The sequence below is a fragment of the Suricata suricatta genome, chromosome 3 (genome assembly GCF_006229205.1).
Source record: "Suricata suricatta isolate VVHF042 chromosome 3, meerkat_22Aug2017_6uvM2_HiC, whole genome shotgun sequence".
Classification (NCBI taxonomy): Eukaryota; Metazoa; Chordata; class Mammalia; order Carnivora; family Herpestidae; genus Suricata; species Suricata suricatta.
Genome location: NC_043702.1, coordinates 692,458 through 715,847, shown reverse-complemented (window position 1 = coordinate 715,847; position 23,390 = coordinate 692,458). Strand labels below are relative to the sequence as shown.

The 23,390-nt window shown below is 59.0% G+C and overlaps 1 protein-coding gene across 1 annotated transcript in view; it reads left to right on the top strand.

Annotated features, from left to right (window-relative positions):
* CROCC2 (ciliary rootlet coiled-coil, rootletin family member 2) overlaps positions 1-23,390 on the top strand; it is a 64,894-nt gene that overhangs the window by 26,279 nt on the left and 15,225 nt on the right. The window contains exons 16-26 of the mRNA XM_029933511.1: positions 7,261-7,454; positions 9,892-10,019; positions 10,650-10,819; positions 11,418-11,582; positions 12,420-12,533; positions 15,477-15,620; positions 19,095-19,312; positions 19,943-20,102; positions 21,043-21,180; positions 22,651-23,008; positions 23,211-23,390. The exon at positions 23,211-23,390 is cut by the window's right edge and continues 174 nt beyond it. Coding sequence (XP_029789371.1) covers positions 7,261-7,454; positions 9,892-10,019; positions 10,650-10,819; positions 11,418-11,582; positions 12,420-12,533; positions 15,477-15,620; positions 19,095-19,312; positions 19,943-20,102; positions 21,043-21,180; positions 22,651-23,008; positions 23,211-23,390 — 1,969 coding nt within the window. The remainder of the gene's footprint in view (positions 1-7,260; positions 7,455-9,891; positions 10,020-10,649; positions 10,820-11,417; positions 11,583-12,419; positions 12,534-15,476; positions 15,621-19,094; positions 19,313-19,942; positions 20,103-21,042; positions 21,181-22,650; positions 23,009-23,210) is intronic.

Sequence of the window (23,390 nt, the reverse complement as noted above, 5' to 3'; positions counted from 1 at the left end):
GGGGGGGGGGCGGGTAGTAGAGGGTAGAGACAGGGGTGGGGGCTGAGGGGTCTGCAGAGGAGCTAACGTGGGGCCTGTCTCTGCTCCCTGATTTCCACACACTCGGCGTCAGCGGCTTCCCACCAGCCTCGGTTCCTTCCTGGACCGCGTCCCCGTGTGCCGCGGGCCGTTCCCCGCCGCGGGCGTCCCGCAGCTCCCGGGGCCGCCAGGCTCCGGCGGAGCAGGGCTCAGGAGTGCCACCGCCGCGGGCTTCTGTCGGGCCCCAGCGTGTGGCCCCACGTGGGACCCTGTGCCTGCAGCCTTGGCCCCCAGCAGCCTTCCGACTGCTTGTCCCCTGTCCCCTCTGGGACTCGGCTCAGCCTCCCTCCATGTCTCAGCTCTGTCCCATCGTGTCCAGTCGTCCATTCCCCCTTCTTTCACTGAAGTGTGATTTATGCTCAGGGAGCCAGCGCGCGGTTCGGTGCGTTGTGAGGCTCCCGGGAGAGGGCGGGCTCCCCGGGCCCCGGGCTCTGCTCCGACGTGCTGGCCCATGCCCTGGCTTCACCTGCGGCAGAATGGACCGTTCTGTGTCCACCTTCTTTCTCGTTGGGATGTCTTTGCGAGTAGTCGGGCTGTCGGGCACACCAAGAGCTGGGGGGGGGCGGGTGTTGACAGCACAGTAACATTCCGACAAATAAACCACATTCACTCACCCGCTCACCTGCTTGCTTCCAGTCTGGGGCCGTAATGGACAAGACTGCTGTGAACATTGGTGCACAAGTCGTGTACTTATTTGGGAGTGAAATTGTCGCCTGCTAGGTGTGTGTTGAACGTAATAAGACGCTGTCAAGCGGCTTCCCAAAGCAATTGTGTTCCTTTATTCTGCGGCCGCAGCCGGGCTGGGGGGAGGGGCGGGGCTCCAGGGCTGCTCGGCCTTGGCAACATTTGGCAGCATCCGTTTCTGCTTCTTAGCTCTTCTCATTTCCTGGATAACCAGTGAGGTTGAGCACATTTTCGTGTGCTTATTGGACATTTGTACAACTTGTTTTGCCAAGTGTCTGTTCAAGACGTTTGCCCATTCTCACTGGGTTTTGTGTTTCGGCTGCAGACGTGTAGGAGCTCTTCCTGTATCTTGAACGCGAGAACCCCGTCAGATGATGCACTTAGAAGAGTTTACTCGAGTTTGTGACTTGCCTGTGCATATTCTTAGTGTCATTTTTGATGGGTGAAAAATTTTAACTTTGGCAAAATCCAATTTGCCAAGTTTAAAAAAACGTATGGCTAGTATTTTCTAGGTACTGTCTGAGTCACTTCTGTGTGGCCCAAGGACAAGAAAGACCCTCCCGTGTTGTCACCTAGCTCTTACACGCAGGTCTGTGATCACTTCACGTTGATTTTTCTGTATGGCAGTGGTTCTCAAAGTGTGTTCCCTAGACCAGCAGCATCAACATCACCTGGTGACTAGACAGAGACGCGGATTCCAGAACCGACTGAATCAGGGCCACCGGGGCAGCTCAGTCAGTTACGATCTCACAGTTCATGAGTTCAAGGCCCCCATCGAGCTCTGTGCTGACAGCTCAGAGCCTGGAGCCTGCTTCAGATTCTGTGCTTTCTTTCCTCTCTGCCCCTTCTCTGCTCACGCTCTGTCTCTCTCTCAAAAATAAACATTAACAAAAACAAAACAAAATAAAACCCTAACTGAATCAGAAACTCTAGGGTGGGTGGCAGAAATCTGGATCTTCAGGAACCCTCCAGAAGGCTTCTGATGCACACAAAAGCATGGCGACCACGGGTACACTGTGTGAACCAGGCACTGGAGTCGGTTACTTTCAGACTGATCTCCAGTTGTTCCAGCACCAGACTGTCCCTTGAGTGGCCTGAGGGACTTGTAGGAAGGTAATCAATCATACACATGTGTGTGTGCACAGACCAGATTGTCGATCTGTGCAAATCAACCTGTTTGTTCTTCTCCAAAACTACCCTTAGTTACCGTAGCTTTTTAGTAAGCTTTATTAAGTAGTGTGACTCCTCCAATCTTCTTCTTTTTCAAGATGTTTTTGACTGTTCTAAGTTTTTACATTTCCATATACATTTCAGAATTAGCTTGTGAAATTTTGTCCCCCCAGAAACCCTCGTAGGTCCTCGACGGGGATGGTGTTGACTTTATAAGTCAGTCTTAGGAGACTGGACACCTCCACGACAGTGAGGTGTCTGTCCATGAAATGCGCTGCGGCTCTGTCTCTCTCTTTGCTTAATTCTCTAGCTGGGTTTTGTGCTCGGCGTAGGGGTCTTGCACACGCTTGATGAAATTAAATCTTGAGTGTGATATTGTGAATTGCCTTGTGTTTATTTTCCCAGCATTCATTGCTAGTGTATGGGTCACCGTCTCATCTAGACGTTGAGTCGTGTAACCTTGACAAATTCACTCACAAGTGCCAGGCTTTTACGTGCTCATGCTCAGAGCATTTGTGAATAACCCAAAAAAGAATAGTTTTGCTTTCTTTCTGGTTGATAGCAGTGACTTTTATTTCTTTTTCTCTTGATGCACTGACTAAACAGCCATGGAACAAAGTCAAACGAAGCAAAAGTGGCCGTGTTTCCACCGACACCAGTCACGGGAAGGGGTCCAGCCTTTCACCCTTGTGGGCGATGTTCTCTGTAGGCTTTTCACGCCCCCCATCACAGCAAGGACGCGCCTCTTCATTCTTAGTGTGCCGACAGGGTTATTGTTTTCTTAGATCATGGATGAGTTGTGAATTTTTTTAAATCTTTTTTTGTTTAATGTTTATTCATTTTTGAGAGAGAAAGAGAGAGAGACAAAGAATCCAAAGCAGGCTCCAGGCTCGGAGCTGTCAGCACAGAGCCCGACGCGGGGCTCGAACCCACAAACCATGAGATCATGACCTGAGCCGAAGTCCAACGCTTAACCAACTGAGCCCCCCAGGTGCCCCAAGTTTTGAATTCTTTTAACTGCTTTTACTTTATAACATGACCATATCATTGTTTTCCTCATTCTATTAGTGGGGTGAATTACACTGATTTTTAATGTTACACCAACCTGTCCTACCTGAGATAAAGCCTACTTAGCCATAAGTTAGTAGGCTTTTCATCTGTCTTTGGATTCAGTTTAATAATATTTTGTGAAGGATTTCTGCATTGATATTCACGAGGACTATCGATCTGTGATTTTCTTTCTCACAGTGTTTTTGTCGGATTTGGCACCAGGGCCTCATGAGAGAAGTTGGGGTATTTGTTGATATCTCGAACATGTTTTGACACTGGTGTTGTCTCTTCCCTAAATGTTAGCAGAATTCACTGGTGAAGTCATCCCAGTCTGCCGTTTCCCGTGTGAGGAGGGTTTGGACGTGCGATGCAAGGTCTGGAGCAAAGGCGGGCGCGGGTCCGGCGACTCGCGCAGCTGCTCGTTCCTCCGCCCTCTGTGCCCCTCACCGTGCGGTTCAAGCTGTCTCCTCGTCCGCGTGCGGTTTCTCTCTTGGCCTGTGGCCCATTCATGTACATGCCTAACTCCCAAACATGGGGATTTTCCTATGTTTAGAAATAACCTACTTGCTGCCCATTTCTAACATAATTCCACTGCAGTCAGAAAGCACACTCCATGCTGTTTGAATGGATGTCAGGTTCTGAGCCGTGTTTTATGGCCCGCGTGTCTTGAGCGTCCCGTGCTCGTGTGAGTGGGGTGTGCACCGTGCTACTGATGGATGGGGAGTCTGTGCATGTCAATTAGATCAAGTAGTACTAAAATCTTCCGTGTCCTCAGTGTTTTTGTGGTTGGTTTGTCTTAATTGTTTATTTGTTTTACTTGGCAGGTGGCTTTTGTCCCCTTGTTCTAATAATTAGTGGTGGAAGGGCATTAAAATCTCCATCGATGATTGTAGGGTTGTCTATTTCAGTCCGTACTTTTCGCCTCATGTCTTGAATTCCTATTCTTAGGTGTTTGCACATTTAGTATTCCGTGTCTTCGTGATGCATTGACTTTTCATTGCTATAAAGCGTTCTCTCTTATTTCCTCTTTCGCTAGACACCTACCCTTTGTGATGTTGATTCAGCCACACCAGCTTTGTCATGCTAAGTGTTCTCACTGTATATCTTTCCATAGGCTTACTTTCAATTTGTCTGTCTGTCTGTTTAAAATGTGCTTCTTGTAAAAAGCGTACTGTTGGGTCTTGCTTTTATTTTTACTCTGACAGTCTCCACCAAGAGACTGGAATTCTACCAATTGGAGTGTTTGCACCATTTACATTTAGTGTAACCATTGATATGTTTGGTTGGAGCCTGTTGGTATTTGTTTTCTTGGTATTTGTTTTCTATTTGTCTCATTTAAAAAACCATTTACACTCCTCCATTCTGGCCTTTTTTGAGTCAGCTGCATATTTATGTGGTGTTCCATTTTAGGTTCTCTGGTGATATCTCTGAGCTGCGCTTCTGTTCCTTATTGCTTTGTTAATGACTCTAAACTTATGATGTGCATTGTTCATATTCAAATAATACTTTACTACTTCAAAAAGACCCTCCCAGCCATGCATTACATTTATTCCTCTCATCTTTTGTGCTCTGGATGCTATATATTTTGTTTCTACATGTGCTATTATAAGCCCTACTATGTATTATTAATATTTTTGCTTTAAACAGTCACTTTAACTAGACACACATGCGTGCACACATGCACGCACACACACACACTTCAGTTATCTGGAAAAATTCTTTATCTTCATAGGTATCTTAAGCATAGAATCTTTTTCAAATCTTTTTCTGATAACTCCAACATCTGGATCCCCGAATGGCTCTCTTTCTATTGTCTTCCATCTCTTGGTTTTCAGTCATTTGATCTTGCCTCCTGATATGCATAATAGTTTTTATTGAATTACACTTGATGTTTTTGTAGAAATAATTTGAGGCTCTGAAGGATATCAACTTTTTCCAGAGGGAATTTGCTTTTGATTTTGAGAAATAAAGCAGGGACGGGTCAGTTTTACCCAGTCCCGGATCAAGCTGGTTTGTAGCTGGGTTTCAGTCTTTTGTGAGGAGCCATCTATTTCCGGTGCACCCCGGGGTATAATGTAGGCTCCTGTGCTCCTAACTGGAAGCGTGGGGTGTCGAGCAGGCCCTCCAACTTTGGTGAGCGCTAACTGCAGATTTTGTTTTCTTAATTCTGTAAGCTTGCCCGAAGTTCTACCTGACTTCTCAGACTCAGCTGCCATTTCTCATTCACATTCATGGTCCCCTGACCCTGTACTTCTTGGGAGTTATTTAAAAAAGTAATACAATTAAAAAAACAACAACATAGAATCTGAGTCTCCCCCATCTCTGATGTTTTCACCTCCCAAGCCCCAGCTGCTCTGGTAGCTTTGACTCCAGGTTAGGTCTCCCTAGTCTTAAACCCACTGAAACCACAGCCAAGTTCCCAGCCTTTTAGCCAAGGCTTTATCCGTGGCGGCCAAGGCTCTGGGCCTCGCACTACTTAGGGGTTGGCAGATACCTCAAGGAAGATACGTGACAGAGTGTTGGGCTCAGTTGGATCCACATCTCCTTGGGTCTTGGCCACTTGGCATCTCTTAGGCCCTCATCCAGTTATGTCGGGGGTACATTGTGTAGATTTTCTAGCTGTTCCGGGTGAGAAGGTTGGTCTTCAACGACGTCCCTCGCCACTATTGGAAGCGGAAAGTTCCAGGCGTTATGTTTGAAGAATATTTTTCCTGGCTATGGAATACTAGGCTAGCCATTATTTCCTTCAGCATTTTGATGAATTCATTCCACCATCTTCTGGCTTTCATTGTTGCTCTTTGGAAGCCAAATGTCAGTTGAATTGTTGCTCATTTTAAGGCAATGTGTGTTTGCCTCTGATTTTAAAAGACATATTTCTTTATCTTTGGTATTCAGAAAACTTCAATATACTCTTTGTGATGTTTTCTTTGTATTTCTCCTACTGGAGGATTATGACTTGTTTTAAATCTGTGGCTTTATGTGCATTAGTAGATTTGGGAAACTCTTGTGCAGTTTCTGTTCAAAAATTCTCTCTCCTACTGCGACTCTAATTGTACATATGTTGGACCTTTTTACCTCGCCCTGCATGTCTACTATACTCTCTTCTGTGTTCTTCCTCCCTTTTTCTCTTCATGATTCAACCTGAACATGGTCTTTTATCTATCTTCCAGATTATTAGTTCTCTTTTCTGTCTAAGCCGGCATTGAACTCATATAGTCATTAATTTGGGTTATTGTATTTTTAAATTATATTGTTTATATTTAGTTTCTAGTTCGTTGTGAAATTCTATATCTTACCACCCATCGTCTTGAACATTTGATCATAGCCATTTTAAACTCTGTGTCCCATAACTCCAATATCTGGTTACCCAAGGGGGCATTCTATATTTTTACATGTGGGGTTTCCTTTTTTGACATATGATCCTGATGTGCCTGGTAATGTTGATGAAATGCTAAATATCATAGGTAAAAACTATAGAAATAACTCCAGGATCTCAATGACACTGTCCTTACTTTGGTCTGGCAAGCAGTGACAGCGAATGGTCACCATGGTCCCTGGCTACAGTTTTACACCCAGACTTCAGAGTTGATGAGAGGCGGTCTGTTTCCGATTCAGCATCACTGCCAGGGTGACGCCCCCTGCAGGGACCACAACTCAAGCTGCAGTGTTTGTTCGGGCCCCTGTGTGAGGATGGCTCTGACCTTGAGTTTTGGCTTCCCTAAGGCCAGGGTTCTGCCAGAAGCTTCCTTGGCTTCTCAACATCTCCACCAAAACTTTTAAATCAACAAATTCTGAAGAGAGAAGAGATACCGAGTGGCAGGTTCGGTCCTCTGTCCCCCTTCCTGTGAGGCCTCAGCTGCCTGGGCAGTGCTCAGGCTTTGTGCAGATTCCTGGGTCATATTCTGCCCAGATCCCTGCGATGTTCTTGATGGAAGTGCCGGTCCGAGCACCCTGGTCTCTGGCCACCTTCTGTTGCCGTCGCCGTGTGGGGTTTCCTGCCCCCTGGGCCCTTGTGGGTGGACCCAGGTCACCATTCAGATTGGCAGCTGGCTCCCCTCTGCAGGTGCTTGGTTCAGGGATGCCCCCATCATGGCTACCGGAGCGGGGGCCCCTCTGCTGTGAACATGGACGTGTGTACTTCTGGGTCCAGTCTGTCCTGTGCTCACTCTCCTCCCCACCTTTCCCTCCATGCCATTCAGCACTAAACTGCTTCTTCCCCTTGAGAGGCCCCTCCTGACGCCCCCACTCTCCGCTGGGCTGTCCCTTCCCCTCCTCTAGGTCACAGGCAGGAAACAGGCCCTGGAGGAGCAGCTGGCCCAGAGCCTGCGGGACCAGGAGGCCCAGAGGGACACGCTGCAGCGAACCCTGCAGGAGAAGGAGGCTCTGTCTGAGGAGCGGGCCCAGCTGCTGGCCAAGCAGGAGGCCCTGGAGAGGCAGGCCCGGCTCGCAGCTGAGGAGGCAGCCGACCTCAGGTACCTGGGGTCCTGCCAGCAGGGGCCACACAGTCTCACCCTCAAAGAACCCTCCGTGTGGCAGGGGACAGGCACCCACTCAGTGACTGTAGGGCAGACAATGTTGTGTCTACAAGGGAGACAGGTTGGGAGTGAGAGGCCAACAGAGCCTGGCTAGGAGGAGCATCTAGAAGAAGTGACTCCAGTGAGAGTCCTGGGCGGGCACTCCTGAGAGAGGGGGCCACACTGGCCACACAGCAGGGACGAGAAGCCCAGTCCAGACAGACCAGCAGAGGAAAGGGATGGGATGTCTGCTCAGGGCTCTAACTTCAGGGCACGCAGGGCTTCAGGCGAGGCTGGATCCAGCAGCTCCCGCCAGGCTGTCAGAATCCCGCCTCTCCCTGCTCAGTGCTACTTAACTCAGGTGATTTTGTTCTCAGGCAGAGTCAGGGTGAGAGGTGGCAAATGGTCATGGTCATGGGCCACTCCAGGCTCCCTCCTCCCACAGACACAGTGTCCTTCTCCCCATAAAACCTAAAAGCTGCTGTCACTGATGCTCCTGAACCAGCCCTGGGAATCAGAGGGTTCAGGTTGGCAGGCTGGGGTCCCACGCCCATCCCTGACGCCAGGCGCGGTGTCAGCCCCAGGGAACCAGGAGGCTGAGGGCAGGGGCCGGGCGAGCTGCACTGACAGCAAGGGCCACTTCCACTCATAGGTGAGAGCGGGGCTCCTGCAGGCTGCCGCCTGGCAAGGGGAGCTGGCCCCCAGCCTCCGCAGAAGTCCAAACGCTGGCTCCCTCTGTCCCCAGCCTGTGGGCTCCCTCAGGGACATCTAAGTGTTCTTGCAGAGAAGGTTTCCTCCTGGAACTCCAGAACCTGGGGGCCATCAGAACCCTCTGAGTCCCGGGTCCTTGCCCATCCTCACAGACAAACCTCTTTTGCAAATGGAGGCTCACCCAGATATAGGAACAGAAAACCCAATAAAGGCCTGCTCAGCGGGAGCAGAGGGCACCAGCAGGGTGAGCAGGTCCCCCGGGGCCCACGGCCCTCCCCGGCCCATCGGCTCGCGCGGGGTTATGTGTCTGCCATTTGTGTGTTCATGTGAGCGTTTTTCTTTGAGTGTTTGTGGTGGATGCACCTGTGCTCTTTGGTGGCAGGTCATTTCACCACCCATCACCCCATGCGGGGCCGGCGCAGTGACAATCACATGCTCGCTGGCTGGTTGACGGCCGATGGGTGGACTGGTTGTCCTCTGACAACTCCTTCAGGCCACCTCACACCCCCCCCAGGGTGAACGCTGCTCTGAGTTGCAGGCATTTTCTGGACATTTGCGTCTGTGCACACAGAAACACCGCGACAGTTTTGTATGCAGTGGAATCACGCTGTGCGTGCCGCTCAGCTCCTACACGCTGCTTCTCAGAGATAAGACAATAGAGAAGAGAGTTTCCTTGTCCTCAAAACAGTTCGCTAGACTCACCGCCATTTCTAGACGTTCTGCCACATGTCAGCAGCGAAGCCACGTCCAACCAGTGGCTGACGTAAAGCTGCAGCGCACATCCTTGTGCGGGCGTACTTGGTTCGTGTGTGTTTCTAAAGAACCGACACTTGGGAGTGGAATTGTTGGTTCAAAGATAGGCGCTCTTCAAATTTGGAAATTTCCTAGCCTCCCGCTCACAAAGAAAAGGTCCTCACACCCTTGCAACACTGAACATAAGCATTATTTACAGTTGTGTCAATCTGATGCGTGGTCAGTCACACCACGTGGATGTGACTTAAATCTCCTCAAGTACGAGTAAGCTTGAGCAAGCTTTATATTTTCATTCCCCCCTTGTGGTTTTTTTTTGTGAATAACAGTCACTTTTCTCGTTTTTCTGTAGGATCAGCTGACTTTCTGTCATTGATTGGTAGGAGCTCTTTGCATATGATGGTTATTAACTCTTTGTCCCTTGTCTTTTAAGTTGGTTTGCAAAATCTTCTCTGCATAAGCCCCCAACCCCTTTAAGTGTATTCACATCCACTGGCCTCTTTGTTTTTGGCTTTTGGCTTTTGTGTTTTGCTTACGAAATTTATAAAATACCTTTCTGTTTTTTTCTACAGTTTTTATAGTTCTGAGTTGTTTATTTGTCATTGTGCTTTTTTTTCATGTAGCTTTTTAATCCGCCTGAAAGATTATTTTGTGCAGGGCCTAATTTGGTTTTAGAGATTTAAAATGAACACTGGCTGGCTCCATTGGTAGATCTCATGACTCTTGATCTGAGGGTCATGAGTTCAAGCCCACATTCAGCGTGGAGCCTACTTAAAAAAAAAAGTTAAAAATAAAGAATGAAGTGTTCATTCTGTTTATCTTCTGACTGGTGAGTCCAGCCTCGGTGGACACTGTTTGTCATCTAGCACGTGGGCTCTGCGCCGTCCCTCCTGGGCCTGGGTGATCTGCTCCGCTGTCTGATGACTCTCTGCAGGGCTGAGAGGGACTCTCTGGGGAGCAGCCTCTTCGAGACCCGGCAGCTGGCGACGCAGCTGCAGGCGCAGCGGGAGCGGCTGGAGGCAGAGGCCCGGAGCGCGCAGCTCGCGCAGCAGGCCCTGGAGGGTGAGCCTCGGGCAGCTCTCCGCTCCTCTCTCCCCTTCGAAGGAGCTCAGTCCCCAGACGCGCTGCTCACACTCCTCAGTCCCCTGAAGGGGCACGAACCCAGGCCTGGAGCTCATGTGGCTGGATGGGTCATGCCACTGTCGTCTAGGAGGGACGGGCACCTGCTCGGCCTGCTTTCAGTGCTGGGCCCAGGCGCAGAGCTGGGCTGCGGTCACATGGTCAGCCTGGTGGGCCCCCGCCCAGCCCCTGTGCTTCCTGTTCAGCCCGTGTGCTCCCCACCCAGCCCCATGCTCCCCGCCCAGCCCCTGTGCTCCCTGTCCAGCCCAAGTACTCTCCACCCAACTCCCGTGCTCCCTGCCCAGCCCTCGGGCTCCCCATCCAGCCTGAGTGCTCCCCGCCCAGCCCCCCTGCCTTGTGTGGGCCTGACCAGAGCCAATACACGGTGGGAATTTAGGACACACACTGCAGTCGGGCACAGAGTGCGTTGTCCCCGCTGGCTCTGGCAGCCTCTTTAGAGCAGGTGGCTGTCACTCATGGGGCCGTCGCTCCACAGCGAGTCTGTGAGGGCCACGAGGGGTTCCCTGCCGTGGGGCCCGGTGGCCAGTCCCTGACACGTTCGTCACCTCACAGTGGAAATGCAGCAGCTGAAACGCGCCTGGGAGGCCCAGGAGGCAGAGCTGCAGGGGGATGTGGGGCGGCTGCGGCGGCAAGTGGCGGAGCAGGAGCAGGACATGCAGGTGGCCCTGGAGAGCCAGGCGCTGGCTCACCACGAAGACCTGGCTCGGCTCCAGAGGGAAAAGGTCTGTTTCCGTTGGGGCCACCCAGCCGCCTGGCCACTTCCCGGGAGTCTGCCATGTCCCAAAGCACAGCAGACGCGCGGGGGAGGGAGCCTGTGAGACGTGGCAGGAGAGAGAGGGGCCCCAGGCGCACGGTGGCGGGCCCAGAGGAGGACTCAGAGTTCACGTGGGCGACCCAGGGCCTGGAGTGTGTGCACAGGGCGGGCTTCTCCCCCACAGAAGAGGCCAGACCTGGGGTTGGCTGGCCTGACTGCAGTCGGAGGGCCGGTGGTCGGGGGGACTCTGCCCCCCAGCTGAGCTGTCCCACTGGTCACAGGCCCCTGCAAGGCCTTGTTTGACATGCTACGCATCTTGTGACCGTGGAGGCTCGGGGGAGGTTTCTGAGCCGCTGCTTAGGGGTGGCAGGTGGTGAGACCCTGCCCTTGCTTTATTGTCATTGTGTAAGACAAGGGCTGTTTAGTGACTGGACTGGGCAGTCCCTGGGTCCTGTCAGGTCCTGATGTCCCATGACCCAGGTCTCACTCAGGACCACAGGTACCTGCTGGTCTTGCATGTCCTGACCTGTGCAGTCTTCAGAGCCTGTCCCTTTGCATTGGCCCAGGAGGCCCTGAGTCTGTCTCTGGCAGAGGAGAAGGAAGCGGCAGCTCGCCGGCTGGAACAGGAGAAGAAGCTGGTAGCAAAGAATGTGGCTCTGAAGGAGGAAATTCAGAACGTAAAGCAAGAGCAGGATGAGAGTCTCCTCCGATTGGAACATGAGATGCAAGAGGTGATGAGGGACTTTGGGGCGGTGGGGGGGCCTCACGTCCACCTCACTGCGCCTTCTCTGACCCAGAAAGACGGTGATGTCGCCGGATCGCTACTATTGCAGCGTTAGCCTTCCACAGCAGCTCCAGTGGACAGACATCCACCCACCTACCTACCGTCCATCCATCCGTCCATCCATCCATCCATCCATCCACCAATCCATCCATCCATCCATCCACCAATCCATCCATCCATCCATCCATGCACTTGACTGTCCCTCCATTCATTTGTTGTCATCCATTCGTTTATTTGAAAAGCCATCCTTCTGTCCACACACTCAGCTGTGCTCCCGCATAACGGCCATCTCTCCACATACCCGATTTCCCACTCACACACCTAACCATACGTCTGTCCATTCACACCCTTAGATACCCATCAACGATCCGCACACTCACCCATCCCTCCAGGCATTCCCATGACCATCCATCTCTCCAACCACTCACGTGCCCGTCTGTCCACTTGTTCACTCAGACATCTTTGCCTCCGTCCACACGCTCAGCTGTCCATGCACATCCGCCATCCATCTCTGTGTCTGACCGTCCACCCACCCGATCAGCCAGCCCAGTGTGCAGAGAACTGAGTGAGCGCAGGCACAGGAGCTGGACCGTGTCAGAGTAAAACGGCCCCACGGACCCGACTCGGGACAAGGGCTGCCTCCGGCGTGATGCCCCTCCCTGAGCCGAGTGGGATCAAGAACACAACACATCCTGGCAGAAATTTAGCACCCAGTGTTCTGCTGCAGCCTCTCCTTATGGAGGCCCCTGACCCTCACAAGTGCACCCACCCCCATTCATGCCAGGCCCTGTCGCTGAAAGAAGCAGAGAGGAGGCTGCTGAGGGCAGAGCTCTTGGGAGCCAGGCAGGAGCTGGGGCAGGTGCGGCAGGAGGCCCGGAGCCAGCGAGAGCAAGCCGAGGTGAGCCCTGGGCACCTGCCTCGCCAGCTGCCTTGCCCGACAGGCTCTGGCAGCCCCTCAGGCACACCCCCTTGCTGCCTGGTCCCAGGGACACAGCCCCCTCTATCCTGAGCCCCTGAGTCTCAATTTCCTCCAGGGAATGCCTGGTGTCCTGCTGGGAGGAGACGCTGCCTTGATGGGAAGGAAAGGCCCCGTGAACCAAAGCTGGCCAGGGGGTGGGGGCTTCAAGAGCGAGTCCCCGTCCCCAGCAGTGGGCCTGGCCAGAAGGGGGCAGAGAGGAGGGCCCGGGGCCGCAGGGGAGCCCGCAGCACAGGAGGGCAGGAGCCAGCCCCACCGACATCCAGCCTTGTCTGTCTGTGCACTTGAGATGCACTTGGCAAAATGGAACTGCAGGAAATGTGCGCGAGGCCTCTCAGGGCCGGCTCGTTAGAGAGGTGCCTCCAAAGGGGAGCCCGAACCGGGAGAGGCCAGCATCGTGCCCGAGGCAGAGCCTCGCTGGAGAGGACTCCGCAGAGATCTCCAGCCAAGTCAGCAGAAGGGCCTCCCCGAGGGATGGGGGACGGCAGAGACCCCCACAGGCAGCCGCCCACAGGTACACTGAGGCCGCCTCTGGCAGCCATCTGGGGTCACCTGGGGCTCCGGACTCCATCGGGAGCCTGTGTCCGGGAACGGGAAAGGCAGCAGCAACCGGCGCTCAGAGTGGGGGCAGCGACCCGGGGGGGCCCTGTGTCCCCACCCCATGGGCCCCGCTGCTGTCTCCGGTGCGGGGCCTCGGCCTAATTATGCAATGCAGTGCAGTCCCAGCAGTGTGGGCGAGGTGGGGATGAGCCCCCCCACCCCCAGGCAGAGGTGGCCAGAGCTAGGACTGCATGGGGAGCTCAGGTCACGGCCTGCGGTGGGGGTGGGGGGGCTGGCACTGAGCAGAAGCTGGCAGGGAGCAGCCTGGAGGCACACGGGGCACTTCCCACGCCCCTAGACTGCAGGGAGCCAGCATGGCCCAGGGCGCAAGGCCAGGCCGGCACCTCGTCATCTATGCTTTTAGTCCAAGAGACCCTTTTCCACCCTTGTCCTTGGGGTGCCCCGGCCCCAAGGTTGCAGGGTGAGATGCCCCACTGGAGCTGAGCAAATGGCTCAGCGAGTCGGGGAGTGAGCGTGTCGACGGAGCATGGGCTGCGGTGCCCGGCCCAGCAGGGACGGCAGGAGGCGGAGCCGCGGTCGCTGACGGCACCTGCTCCAGCAGCACCGGTGGGCACCCAATGCAGGGCCTCGGGGAGGCAGAGACAGGCAGTCCTGTGCCAGGGCCGCTGTCGGCAGGAAAGCGGGCTGCAGTTAGGAGCTGGCTGCCTCCCACGCCCTCCCCAGTACCGCCCGACAGGGTCACTCTGAGCACCGCCACCCGGAGGCGCTCCTGACATCCAGGAAAGTCTCGTCCAAGAGCCCCTCTCCCTGGAGCCCCCACCCTGCTCTGTCACAGGCTGGCCGGTGCTTCTGCGGGCACAGCTGGGAGATGGGGGGCCCGTGGAGTGGTGCCCTCCGTCCTCCCATCCCCATCGCGCTGCCCCCTCCATCCCACTCAGCATCAGGGAACAAGGAACCCCCGCAAGACCCCCGAGCTGGCCCCCCAACTCCACGGGCCCGTCAGGAGCCTTCCATGCCTGGTGCCAGCGGGGCAGGCACCTCCACAAGCTCATTAAGAGTCACTTTGGCCCCTTGGCAAGGAAAGTGGAAATTAAAACCCACTGGGGACAGAAGGAGAGGAGAAATGCCCACGAGGAAAGCCATGTGAGGCGCCATGAGAAAAGCCCCTGGCGGTGGAGGGCCTCCTCGGGTGAACCGTGTCCCGCTCTGCTGTGCGGGGCTTCCCGGCCCGGCCCCCACAGCACCGCTGGGTCCGCCCTGTGGGCACAGCCAGACAGGCCCCCCAGGGTGACGCCTGTCAGTGCAGAAAGGTCGCAGGGGCGGGAGGAGGAAGCCCCAAAGAGGACCCCCAGGACCCCCACCTCCTCCTAGTGCCCGCCGGGTAATGCTGGAGAAGAGGGCCCATCGGGCCAAGCCGAGTCCCCGATGAAGGTCTGAGTGTGGATTCGTGGTCTCTGCAGGGGCGGGGTGCAGGCAGAGCCCCCTGGCCCCTCTCCAGCCACATCTGTGGGTGCCCACGTGTTTAGGCTGGCAGGGATAGTGGGCGTCCCCTAATGCTGCCACCTGCCTATTTGAAAGTTCAGGAAACCAAGGGCCAGACTGACTGAGGGGCTCCTGTGCTCACCTGGGCTTGGGGACAGGGCTGTCCTGGGACCCAGCTCCCCCCCTCCCCCCCCCCCCCCCCCCCCCCCCCCCCGCCACCATGTCTTCTGAGCTGGGGCCACCTGTCTGCCCTACACTGATGGGCAGGGTCCCAGAGACGGGGAACTGGAGGCACCTCGTCTCAGAAGGGGAGCCCCGGTGTGTGACCGCAGTAGACGCCCCGGACCACAGGGCCGCAGACCAGGGCTGCCTCTCCCAGACCCGGGTCCTGGGCCTGAAGGGCGAGCACACTGCCTGGCCGGGTCTGACGTCAGCACTGTTTGCCAAGTGGCTGTTCTCGGTCCCTCAGCGGAGTGAACCCAACAGCAACATTTCAGGCTTGAAGGAGGTCAGCCCTTGAGTTCCTGACCAGGTCCGTGCTGCCAGCCCTGCCCTGGCCTGGCGGCCTGGAGGCTCCACAGGAAAGGCTTGGGGGACAGGGCCAGCCCCTCCCACGGCGAGACCCCTCCTTTCATCGCCACGTCCCCTTGGGGCCGGTGTGGTGGCACTGGCGGTGGCAGCATGGGAAGCCTGGCCTGGGGCCCTCCCGCCTTGGGCGGCCCGAGCCTCCCCACTGGCCCCGGGGCAGCAGGTGGCCGTCCGCCCGCTGCTGGAGCCTTGGGCTGCCCCTGGACGCCGTGGCCAGCCTGCCGCTCCCTCCAGGCCACCGTCGGCGCCACGGCTGCGGAGCTGAAGGCCCTGCAGGCCCAGTTTGAGGACGCCATCGCGGCCCATCAGAGAGAGGCCTCGGCTCTGAGGGACAGTCTCCGGGAGATGGCGGCAGAGAGAAGCGACGCCGGGAGAGAAGTGAGGGGGTGCCGGCAGGGGTGCGGGGGGCGGGGGGAGGATTGGAGAGGGTGCCGGGAGCTCGGAGGGGTGTCAGCAGAAGGGGAGAGAAGGCCTTCAGAAAGGCAGGTGTGATGGGGTGGGGGCGGGGCAGGGAAGCTGGACCCGCCGCCCGGAGACCCTCCATCCTACCAGCCCCTGGCGGAGCCCACGTGCGGCATGACGCACGACCCCAGGGGACCGGGCACGGGGTGGGGTGAGGCTGCCCTGGGGGCACCCGGGGGTAGAAGGGCAGAGCTGTGGGGGTCTGTGGTGTTTCCAGGGCCGACCGGGCATTGCCACAGGGGCCCCCAGGAGCCGTGTGCCCGTGGCCTGCAGCGGGGGGCGGGCCAGGCTGCGGCCCAGCAGGCAGGCCAGAGCGGGGAGGTGTTTCTGAGGGAGATGTGACAGGACGGGGAGCCTGGGGGAGGGGAGGGCAGGAGGGCATGGGGGACAGGGGGAGGGGAAGCCTGCGCCCAGTGGGGGTGTGAGGACTGGGTGGCTGAGCGCTCCCCGGCAAAATGAGCTCAACAGGCGAGGAGGAGGGGGGCTCCGCAGCTCCCCTCGACCCCCCCAGGGGCAGGCCCTGCAGTGCAGGGAGAGGGAGGGAGAGAGCATGATTTAACATGACAAGCTGTTTACTTTGGCCCCAAAGAGAAAGGTCTCCTTTCAACAGATTTCAGAGTCAGGCCGGGTCAGCGACCACACGGGGAAGCAAAATGAGGTTTTAAAATGAGGGGCTGCAGGAGAGGGGCCAGGAGGCCGGGAGCACATGTGTTCTGGAGGGTGAGCGAGGGGAGCACGGGCCTCCGGAGAAGCTCAGGTTCCCAGAGAGGGGCCCCGGAAGGGAGAGGGAACCTCTGGAAAGGAGAGGGGCCACAGAAAGGAGAGGGAACCCCCAGAAAGGAGAGGGAACCCCCAGAAAGGAGAGGGGCCCCAGCCAGGGAAAGGCCCCCAGCCAGGGGGTGGGGGAGCAGGAGGCGGGGCGGGGGCAGGAGGAACAAGCCAGGGAGCAGCGGCCCCGAAGGGCCTTCCAGGCGCCAGGCTGGCCCGGTCGCCATAGGAACCATAACGTTTGCGCAGCCTTTAAACTGAAGGAACGTCCAGGCTTCTCTCAGTGCTGCCTGGAGTCCACACGTGTGTGCCTTTACACACACGTGAGCTCGTGCACAGTTCACACACATGCACACCCTTGCACACCCTGCAGACACATGCACACGAGTAACCATGTATGCGTACACACACGTGAGCCCAATACACGGTGCACACACATGCACACTTCTGCACACCCCCGCACACACGCACACACATGCACACAAATGACCGTGCACACACGTGAACTCAGTGCACGGTTCTGCACACATGCACACACGTGTACACCAGTGACAGTGTACATGTGCCTACACACATGTGAGCCCACTGCACAGTTCACACCCATGCACGCCCCTGTGACGCATGGACGCAAGTGACAATGTACACGTGCCTACACACACACACACTCATGTGGATACAACACTCACAGGGAAACACGTGGGCACCACGAAGTACACACAAATGTGCAACAAGGAGTACACACAGCTCTACGTGCACTTACATGCACGTGCATCACGCATGTGTGAGCACACGGGCACACGTGTTTGTGCATACACACGTGCAGGTGCACACGCCACACTCACACTGGTTGCTTGCAGACACACATGCACACCGAGCACACACGTGTGCGCTCACACACACGCACAGGCAAGAGCCCAATCCAGCCCCTCCCCTGCTTTCCCTCAGGCTGTGCACAGCCCTGGAACCACCTCCCTGCAGGAGATTTCAAAAGACTCTGTTTATACAATTTCTAGTAAAGAAATAATTATTATAATCACATTAAGTGATTTGGCTGTAAAATTCCTGTAAAGAGGATGGCTGTTCTCACGAGGCTGAGGGAGGCGGGTGGGGGTGCAGGGGTGAGGGGGGCCATCTCCAGCTCTGCCGTGCTTGTTTTCATCCCCTCTGCCCTGGGAATGAAGACAGCTCCTTTTATGACGGATAAGGCCTTGTGCTGGTCCTTGACCTTCCCGGTGGATTTTGCTGAGCTCGGCGGAAACTGCCCTGCACAGTTGTGGCTCCCACATGTGGGGGGTGGAAGGGGGGCCCCGGGCCCTTCCCACAACCCGAACAGCAATCACAGCGGGCGGACCCGGGAGCCAGGCCGGCCGAGGGCCTGGACAGCGTCCGGCGGAAGCAGCCAGCAGTGCGGGGCTTGCGTTCGGCAAACCAGCGCCTTTTCGGGCCTCCCCTCTGTCGGCATGCTGCCAGGCCCCCGCACCTCCTCCCGGGGGACCCCCAGCCTGAACAGGCACTCTCTAGAGTACCCTGGTCAGGGCCGGAGCACAAGCTTGGGCTGCGGGAGAGCAGAGGTCCTGGCCAAGCCTGGAGATCTCCCCCGCCATAGTCTGGGTGCTGAAAGGTGGGCCGCCCCTTCCCTGGGTCTGCACTGTCCTCCAGACCCTCCCTCCAGGGGCTGGGGGGGGGTCCTAAGGTGAGGTATCGTGTGTCCCCAGGCGGAGTGAGGACCCCAGGCCCCACCGTGACCCGGCTCTGGCTCTCACTCAGGGTGCTTCGCACGGCCACAGACTGAGCAAGCCCCTAGAAGCCCCCCCCGGGGCCGGAGGCCCCACAGTGATACCCGGCATGATGGGTGTCCCACTGTGGGCCTGGAACAGGGACAGGGGACAGCACTCACACCTGCAGCCTCTCCCCATCCTCGGGGCAGCTTTCCGAGGTGCAAAGTGGCCCAGGGCAGGAGTCCGGGCTGCTGAGTCCTGAGTCCAGAGTGGACGTGAGCCACATGGCTCTGGCTGGCTCCAGGCCTGCCCGGCTAGGCCCTCAGCTGCCCCCCACCCTTGGGCGTAGCGTGTCCATGCTTCTGTGCGGCACTCTGTCCGGGGCACTGGTGACCGTGACAACCTACCGCCCAGCAGCTGGGCAGCCTGGCCTCGTGCTGCCAGAGGATTCTGGGGGCGCCATCGCCCGGACAACCCCTGCCTCCCACAGGATAGGGAGTTGAGGGCCACGGAGCAGGGGTCGGCAGCCAGGGCCACTGGCCCGGCTGCGCACGTCAGGGTGGCCGGCAGCCTCGGTGCCAGGGCATTGCTGAAGGCCAGCAGGCAGCAGCTGGGGCTGGGATGGGGCAGGGCAGACGTGCAGGCAGAGCCCGTGCCATGCTGTCCCTGCCGTCCGGCGCCCAGCATCCCCTGGGGAGCAAGGGGTGGCACCAGGGCCGGCAGGGCCAGGCTGTCGGCTCCCCAGTTCTGGGACCAGCCCTCGTGGAGCACCTGCATCCCAGGTGGGCAGAGCCAGGCCGACAGCTTCTCCTCCAAGCACTCAAGCACACGGGGCTGGGGGTACCCGAGCCAGAGGCCGGCGCGCAGCCCCCAGGGGCCCTCACAGCTTCGTGCCCGCCCCCAGGCCGAGGGACTTCGGGCACAGCTGGACGAGGCCCGGCAGGCGCTGGCCACGCTGCGCCAGGAGCTGCAGGGCAGCGAGGAGAGCCGCGAGGGCCTTCACAGGGAGGCCGCAGAGGCCCGCCGGGCGCTGGGCGACGAGGCCCGGGAGAAGGCCGTGCTGCAGAGCTCCAACAGCGAGCTGCGGGCCGCTCTCCGCAGGGCTGAGCAGGACAAGGCCAGGTACGAGCCCGAGGGGCGGCGCGGGGCCCTCCCGGCCCCGAGGTCCACCCCAGGGGCAAAGTGTGTGGGATGCCGGGTGTCCTACTGAGGCGGGCCAGGGGGTGGTGGGTAGACTCGCTAAACTCCTGGTGCCAGCTGCCCGTTGGAAGGCTCTACGGTGCCTGCGTGTGAGGGGGCAGGCTGGGATGCCAACAGACCTGTCCCTGGCCGCGGTGCGTTCCCGTCCAGCACAAGTCCCAGGGACCGGGGGCGGGGCGGGGGGGGGGCAGAGGGAGGCGGTGGGGCCTGGTCCAGGGCTCTGGGAGGCCCCCCGTGGGAGGGACAGGAGGCCAGCACTGCACGCCTCGCAGAGGGGCACTAGAGGTGCCAGGCTGGGGCTGGACATTGGGTCTCTGGGAGTGTGGCTGGAATGCGGAGAATGGCAGAGGGAAGGTCGAGAGTGTGGAGGGGGCAGAGCCAGCTGGGCACCCGGACCCAGTGTGCCCTAGGGGACCTAGGCAGCCCCAAGGAGGCTGGGCTTTGGGACACTCTAGAGCCCGGACACAGGAGAGGCCTCTGTCCAGAGTGAGGTGGGCAGAGGGAAGGTCTCTGTGGGAGACGCTGGTGCCCAGCCTGTGACACTCTGCTCAGTTTTCAGAGGTCCAAGGACGAGAAGGAACAGAAGGTGCTGGTGCTGGAGGAGGCCCAAGCAGCGGCCCAGAGGGAGGCCCGTGAGCTGCGGGCCAGTCTGAGGGAGGAGGAGCGGGCTCGAGCCGCCGCCCTCCGGGAGCTCCGGGACCTGGGCAGACAGGTGAGGGGCGCTCCTGGGCCCCGCCCCCTCGGAGCTGGGCCCTCCCGCTCCGGTCCCGCTCCGTCAGGAGCCCCCAGGGCACCCGCTGGACCACAGAGCCAGAGCTCTGAGATGTGGCCTCAAGGCCTGTGCCTTTGGAACATTCTGTCCCCACGTTTGCAGCCCCAGCGGGAGGGCCCTGCTCTGACTCATGAGGCTCCTGGCTGGGTTTGCCCCATGGGGTACAGATGACAAGCCTCAAAATTAATGGCCAAAAACAACCACTTTGATGCTCATGGGCCGTGAGGTGGGGAATGCAACAAGGGCACAGAGGAGGCGCCTTGGCTCTGCCCGCCGTGCTCACGTCAGCAGGACTCCACAGCGGGGACCTGACGGCAGGGCTGGGCTCGCCCGCAGGTGGCTCCGCTCGCGTGGCCTTGGCCGCCCTGGCCGTCAGCTGGGCGCCGGGAGGCTGGTCCGAGCAGCTGCAGCCATTTTGTAAAGCTTCTGCCTGGAGGGTCTTGGAGGTGCACGGCGCAGGAGGGCCCCGTGGTCCAGGGCTCCCTCCGGACCAGGCGTGCGCTGTGCCCTCTCCTACCCTTCCCCCCACAGACCTCCTGGGAGGAAGGTCTAGCACCTTCCTTTCCAGCTTGAGGACACTGAAGCACAGAGAGCTTTGTCAGACCAGGGCCCCTGTGAGTGGGAGCGAGTGAGGAGCCCAGCCCCCTCCTTGCCCACAGGGTGTCCTGGCCTCAGAGAAGAGCAGCTTCAGGAGTCCGTCCGCTCCAAGAGCACGGTCTTGGAGGGCACTCCCGCCACCCACCTCCCCCATCGCCCAGAACTGGACTTGGCCCAAATCGGGGAGCTGCCCAGGAGGAAGGCCCCCTCCCCAGGGCACGCGAGCAGATGCAGGGGTCCGGGAGGGGCCCGCAACCCCACTGGAGCCACCCCACCCTCGCAGGTGAACATGCTGGAGGCCGAGAACCGGAGAAAGAGCCAGGAGATGGCCCAGCTGCAGGCCCGGGGCGCACAGGGCATGCAGGAGCAGCAGCAGAGCCGGCAGAGGCTGGCCGCGGAGGCGGAGGCGGCCGGGGAGGAGGTAGGAAGGCCGAGGCGGCCGGGGAGGACGCAGAGGCGCTGGCCAGGCAGGGACGGAGGCCGCCCGGCCAGCTCGCGCCCTCGTGCGCTGCGTGGGCCAGTCTGCTTCTCTTCTGTCCCGCGTCCCAGGGCGGAGGGACAGGGGCGCTGTGTGAACGAGTGCAGTGAAAGTCAGGTTCCCGTGTTCTAGAAAGGGACAGTCCCCAGGTGACATGACAGTTCTGAGCCAGGGGACAGGCAAGGGCCCCCCAAATGCCCAATTCTCAAAGAGCCTCTGGGTTCGAGGCCATGCTGCACCCGTGTTCCCACAGCCTGGCACACGCATGCACACATGCACACACACATGCACATGCTCACACACACACACTTGCACGCCAGCCCCCACACCAGCTCCACGGACCCTGCGTGCAGGCCTGGTTCTGTTGGTGGCAGGGCTGAGCTGCGCATGGCCAGGCAGCCCCGCACCCCCCCTTGAGCACAGCCTGGCCTGTGTGGGACCCCCTGGGTCAGACCCCAAATAATGCGCGGAAAACACAGACTCTCCTCCCGCAACCTGTGTGACCCTTGTGTGACCCCACGGCTCCTCGCTTCCGCCTGTGAATGGGGTCATTAACGCCGGCCACCGTAGGGGAAGGGCACGCCTCCGGCAGAGGCTCTGTGGCCTCAAGCTAGGAGCCTGTCACTGCCCCGGGGTGACGGTGGCCCTGTCTCTTCCGTCACTCACTCACAGGTACTCAGAGGCACCACCCCAGGGGCTCGGGGCCACAGGCCGCGCGGTGACCAGGGTCGGCAGTAGCGAGCAGGGTGACCTCATTGGAAATGATGGCATAGGTGGCCACGGAGCGGCAGGAGGTCAGGGCGGCCCCTCAGTGCCCACCCCAGGCCGCCAGAGAGGAGAGGGACCAGGGCCCAGGAGAGGGACCAGGGCCCAGCAGCAGACCCGAGGGACAAGGGCCACCGTGGGGCTGGAGTGAAGCAAAAGGGTAGAAAGAGTGGCCCAGGCCAAGAGAGGCCGAGGAGCGGCTGCCCAGAGCCGGTAGCTGCCATGCGCCCGGGGAGGCGGACTCACTTCGGCGCCACCCTCGGAAGGCACGACGTCTTGTCGGGCCCCCTGAGGCCCCCGGCCCTGGCCGTGGGATGGTGCCCACCCAGCCTTTGCTACCGCAGGCCAAGAGCAGCAGGGGATGAGCATGGGGCTTGCAAGAGGCGGGAGGGGACCGAGGGGACAGGAGGGGACAGCCTAGGGCCGCGGCTGGCTGGGGGGTTTCACGTGTCTGCCTGCGGGATGTGCTCTGCAGTCCTGAGGTGTCCCTCGCCACCTGGGTCGGCATCATCCCGCTGCCTCATGGCTAGGAGGTGGGCCGGAGGCCCCCTGGCTGTGACGCGCCAACGAGGGAGTGAGGACAGAGGCCCGGGGCAGGGCTGCGGGGGCAGGCGGCTCTGGGACGCAGCCCTGGCACCCCTCCCACAGGTCCTGAGGCTGCGGCGGAAGCTGGAGGAGGTGGAGGCTGGAGCCCAGGCCCGAGAGCGGCAGCTGGAGGAGAGGCTCTGCCAGAGCCGGGGGGCCGAGCGCACCCTCCGGGCTGAGCTGCACGCCATCGCTGGGAAGCTGCAGCAGGCCGATGGCGTGGCCGATGGGCTCCAGGCGCGCCTGGGCGAGGCCGGCCGCCGGGCCCACGGCCTGGAGCGGGAGCTGGCCCGGGCCGAAGGCGCCAGGCAGCGGTCGGAGGCCCAGCTGGGCCGGCTATGGTCCACGCTGTGCCTCGGCCTGGGGCTGCAGGGACAGAGTCCCTCAGGCTCCCCCGAGCCACCCCGCCGCCCCAGGACAGGTCAGTGTCCTCAGTGGCCTTGGGTAGGCTGCTGTCCTGGCTCTGACACCCCGCCCTGGGCCTCACAGCCCACACATCGAGGGGCCTAGACCCTGTGCCCGTCCCCTAAGCTCCCTGTGGGTGGGGACAAGGGGAGAAGAGGGGCACAGGGCACCCACAAGCCTGTCCCCACCACATGCCCTCAGCTGCCACTGTCCTGCAGGCTCGGATGGCCTCCAGCGCGCCAGCCCCCTCGCCAGGTCCCGCTCGCCACTCCGGTGGCCCTCACCAGCACCCGAGGACCACTGCCCAGAGGTGGACGTGGCCTCTGTGCGAGAGGCCCTGAGGGACTTGGTGCAGACGCTGCGGGCTGCCCAGAGGGAGCGGGTAAGGGGGCGGAGAG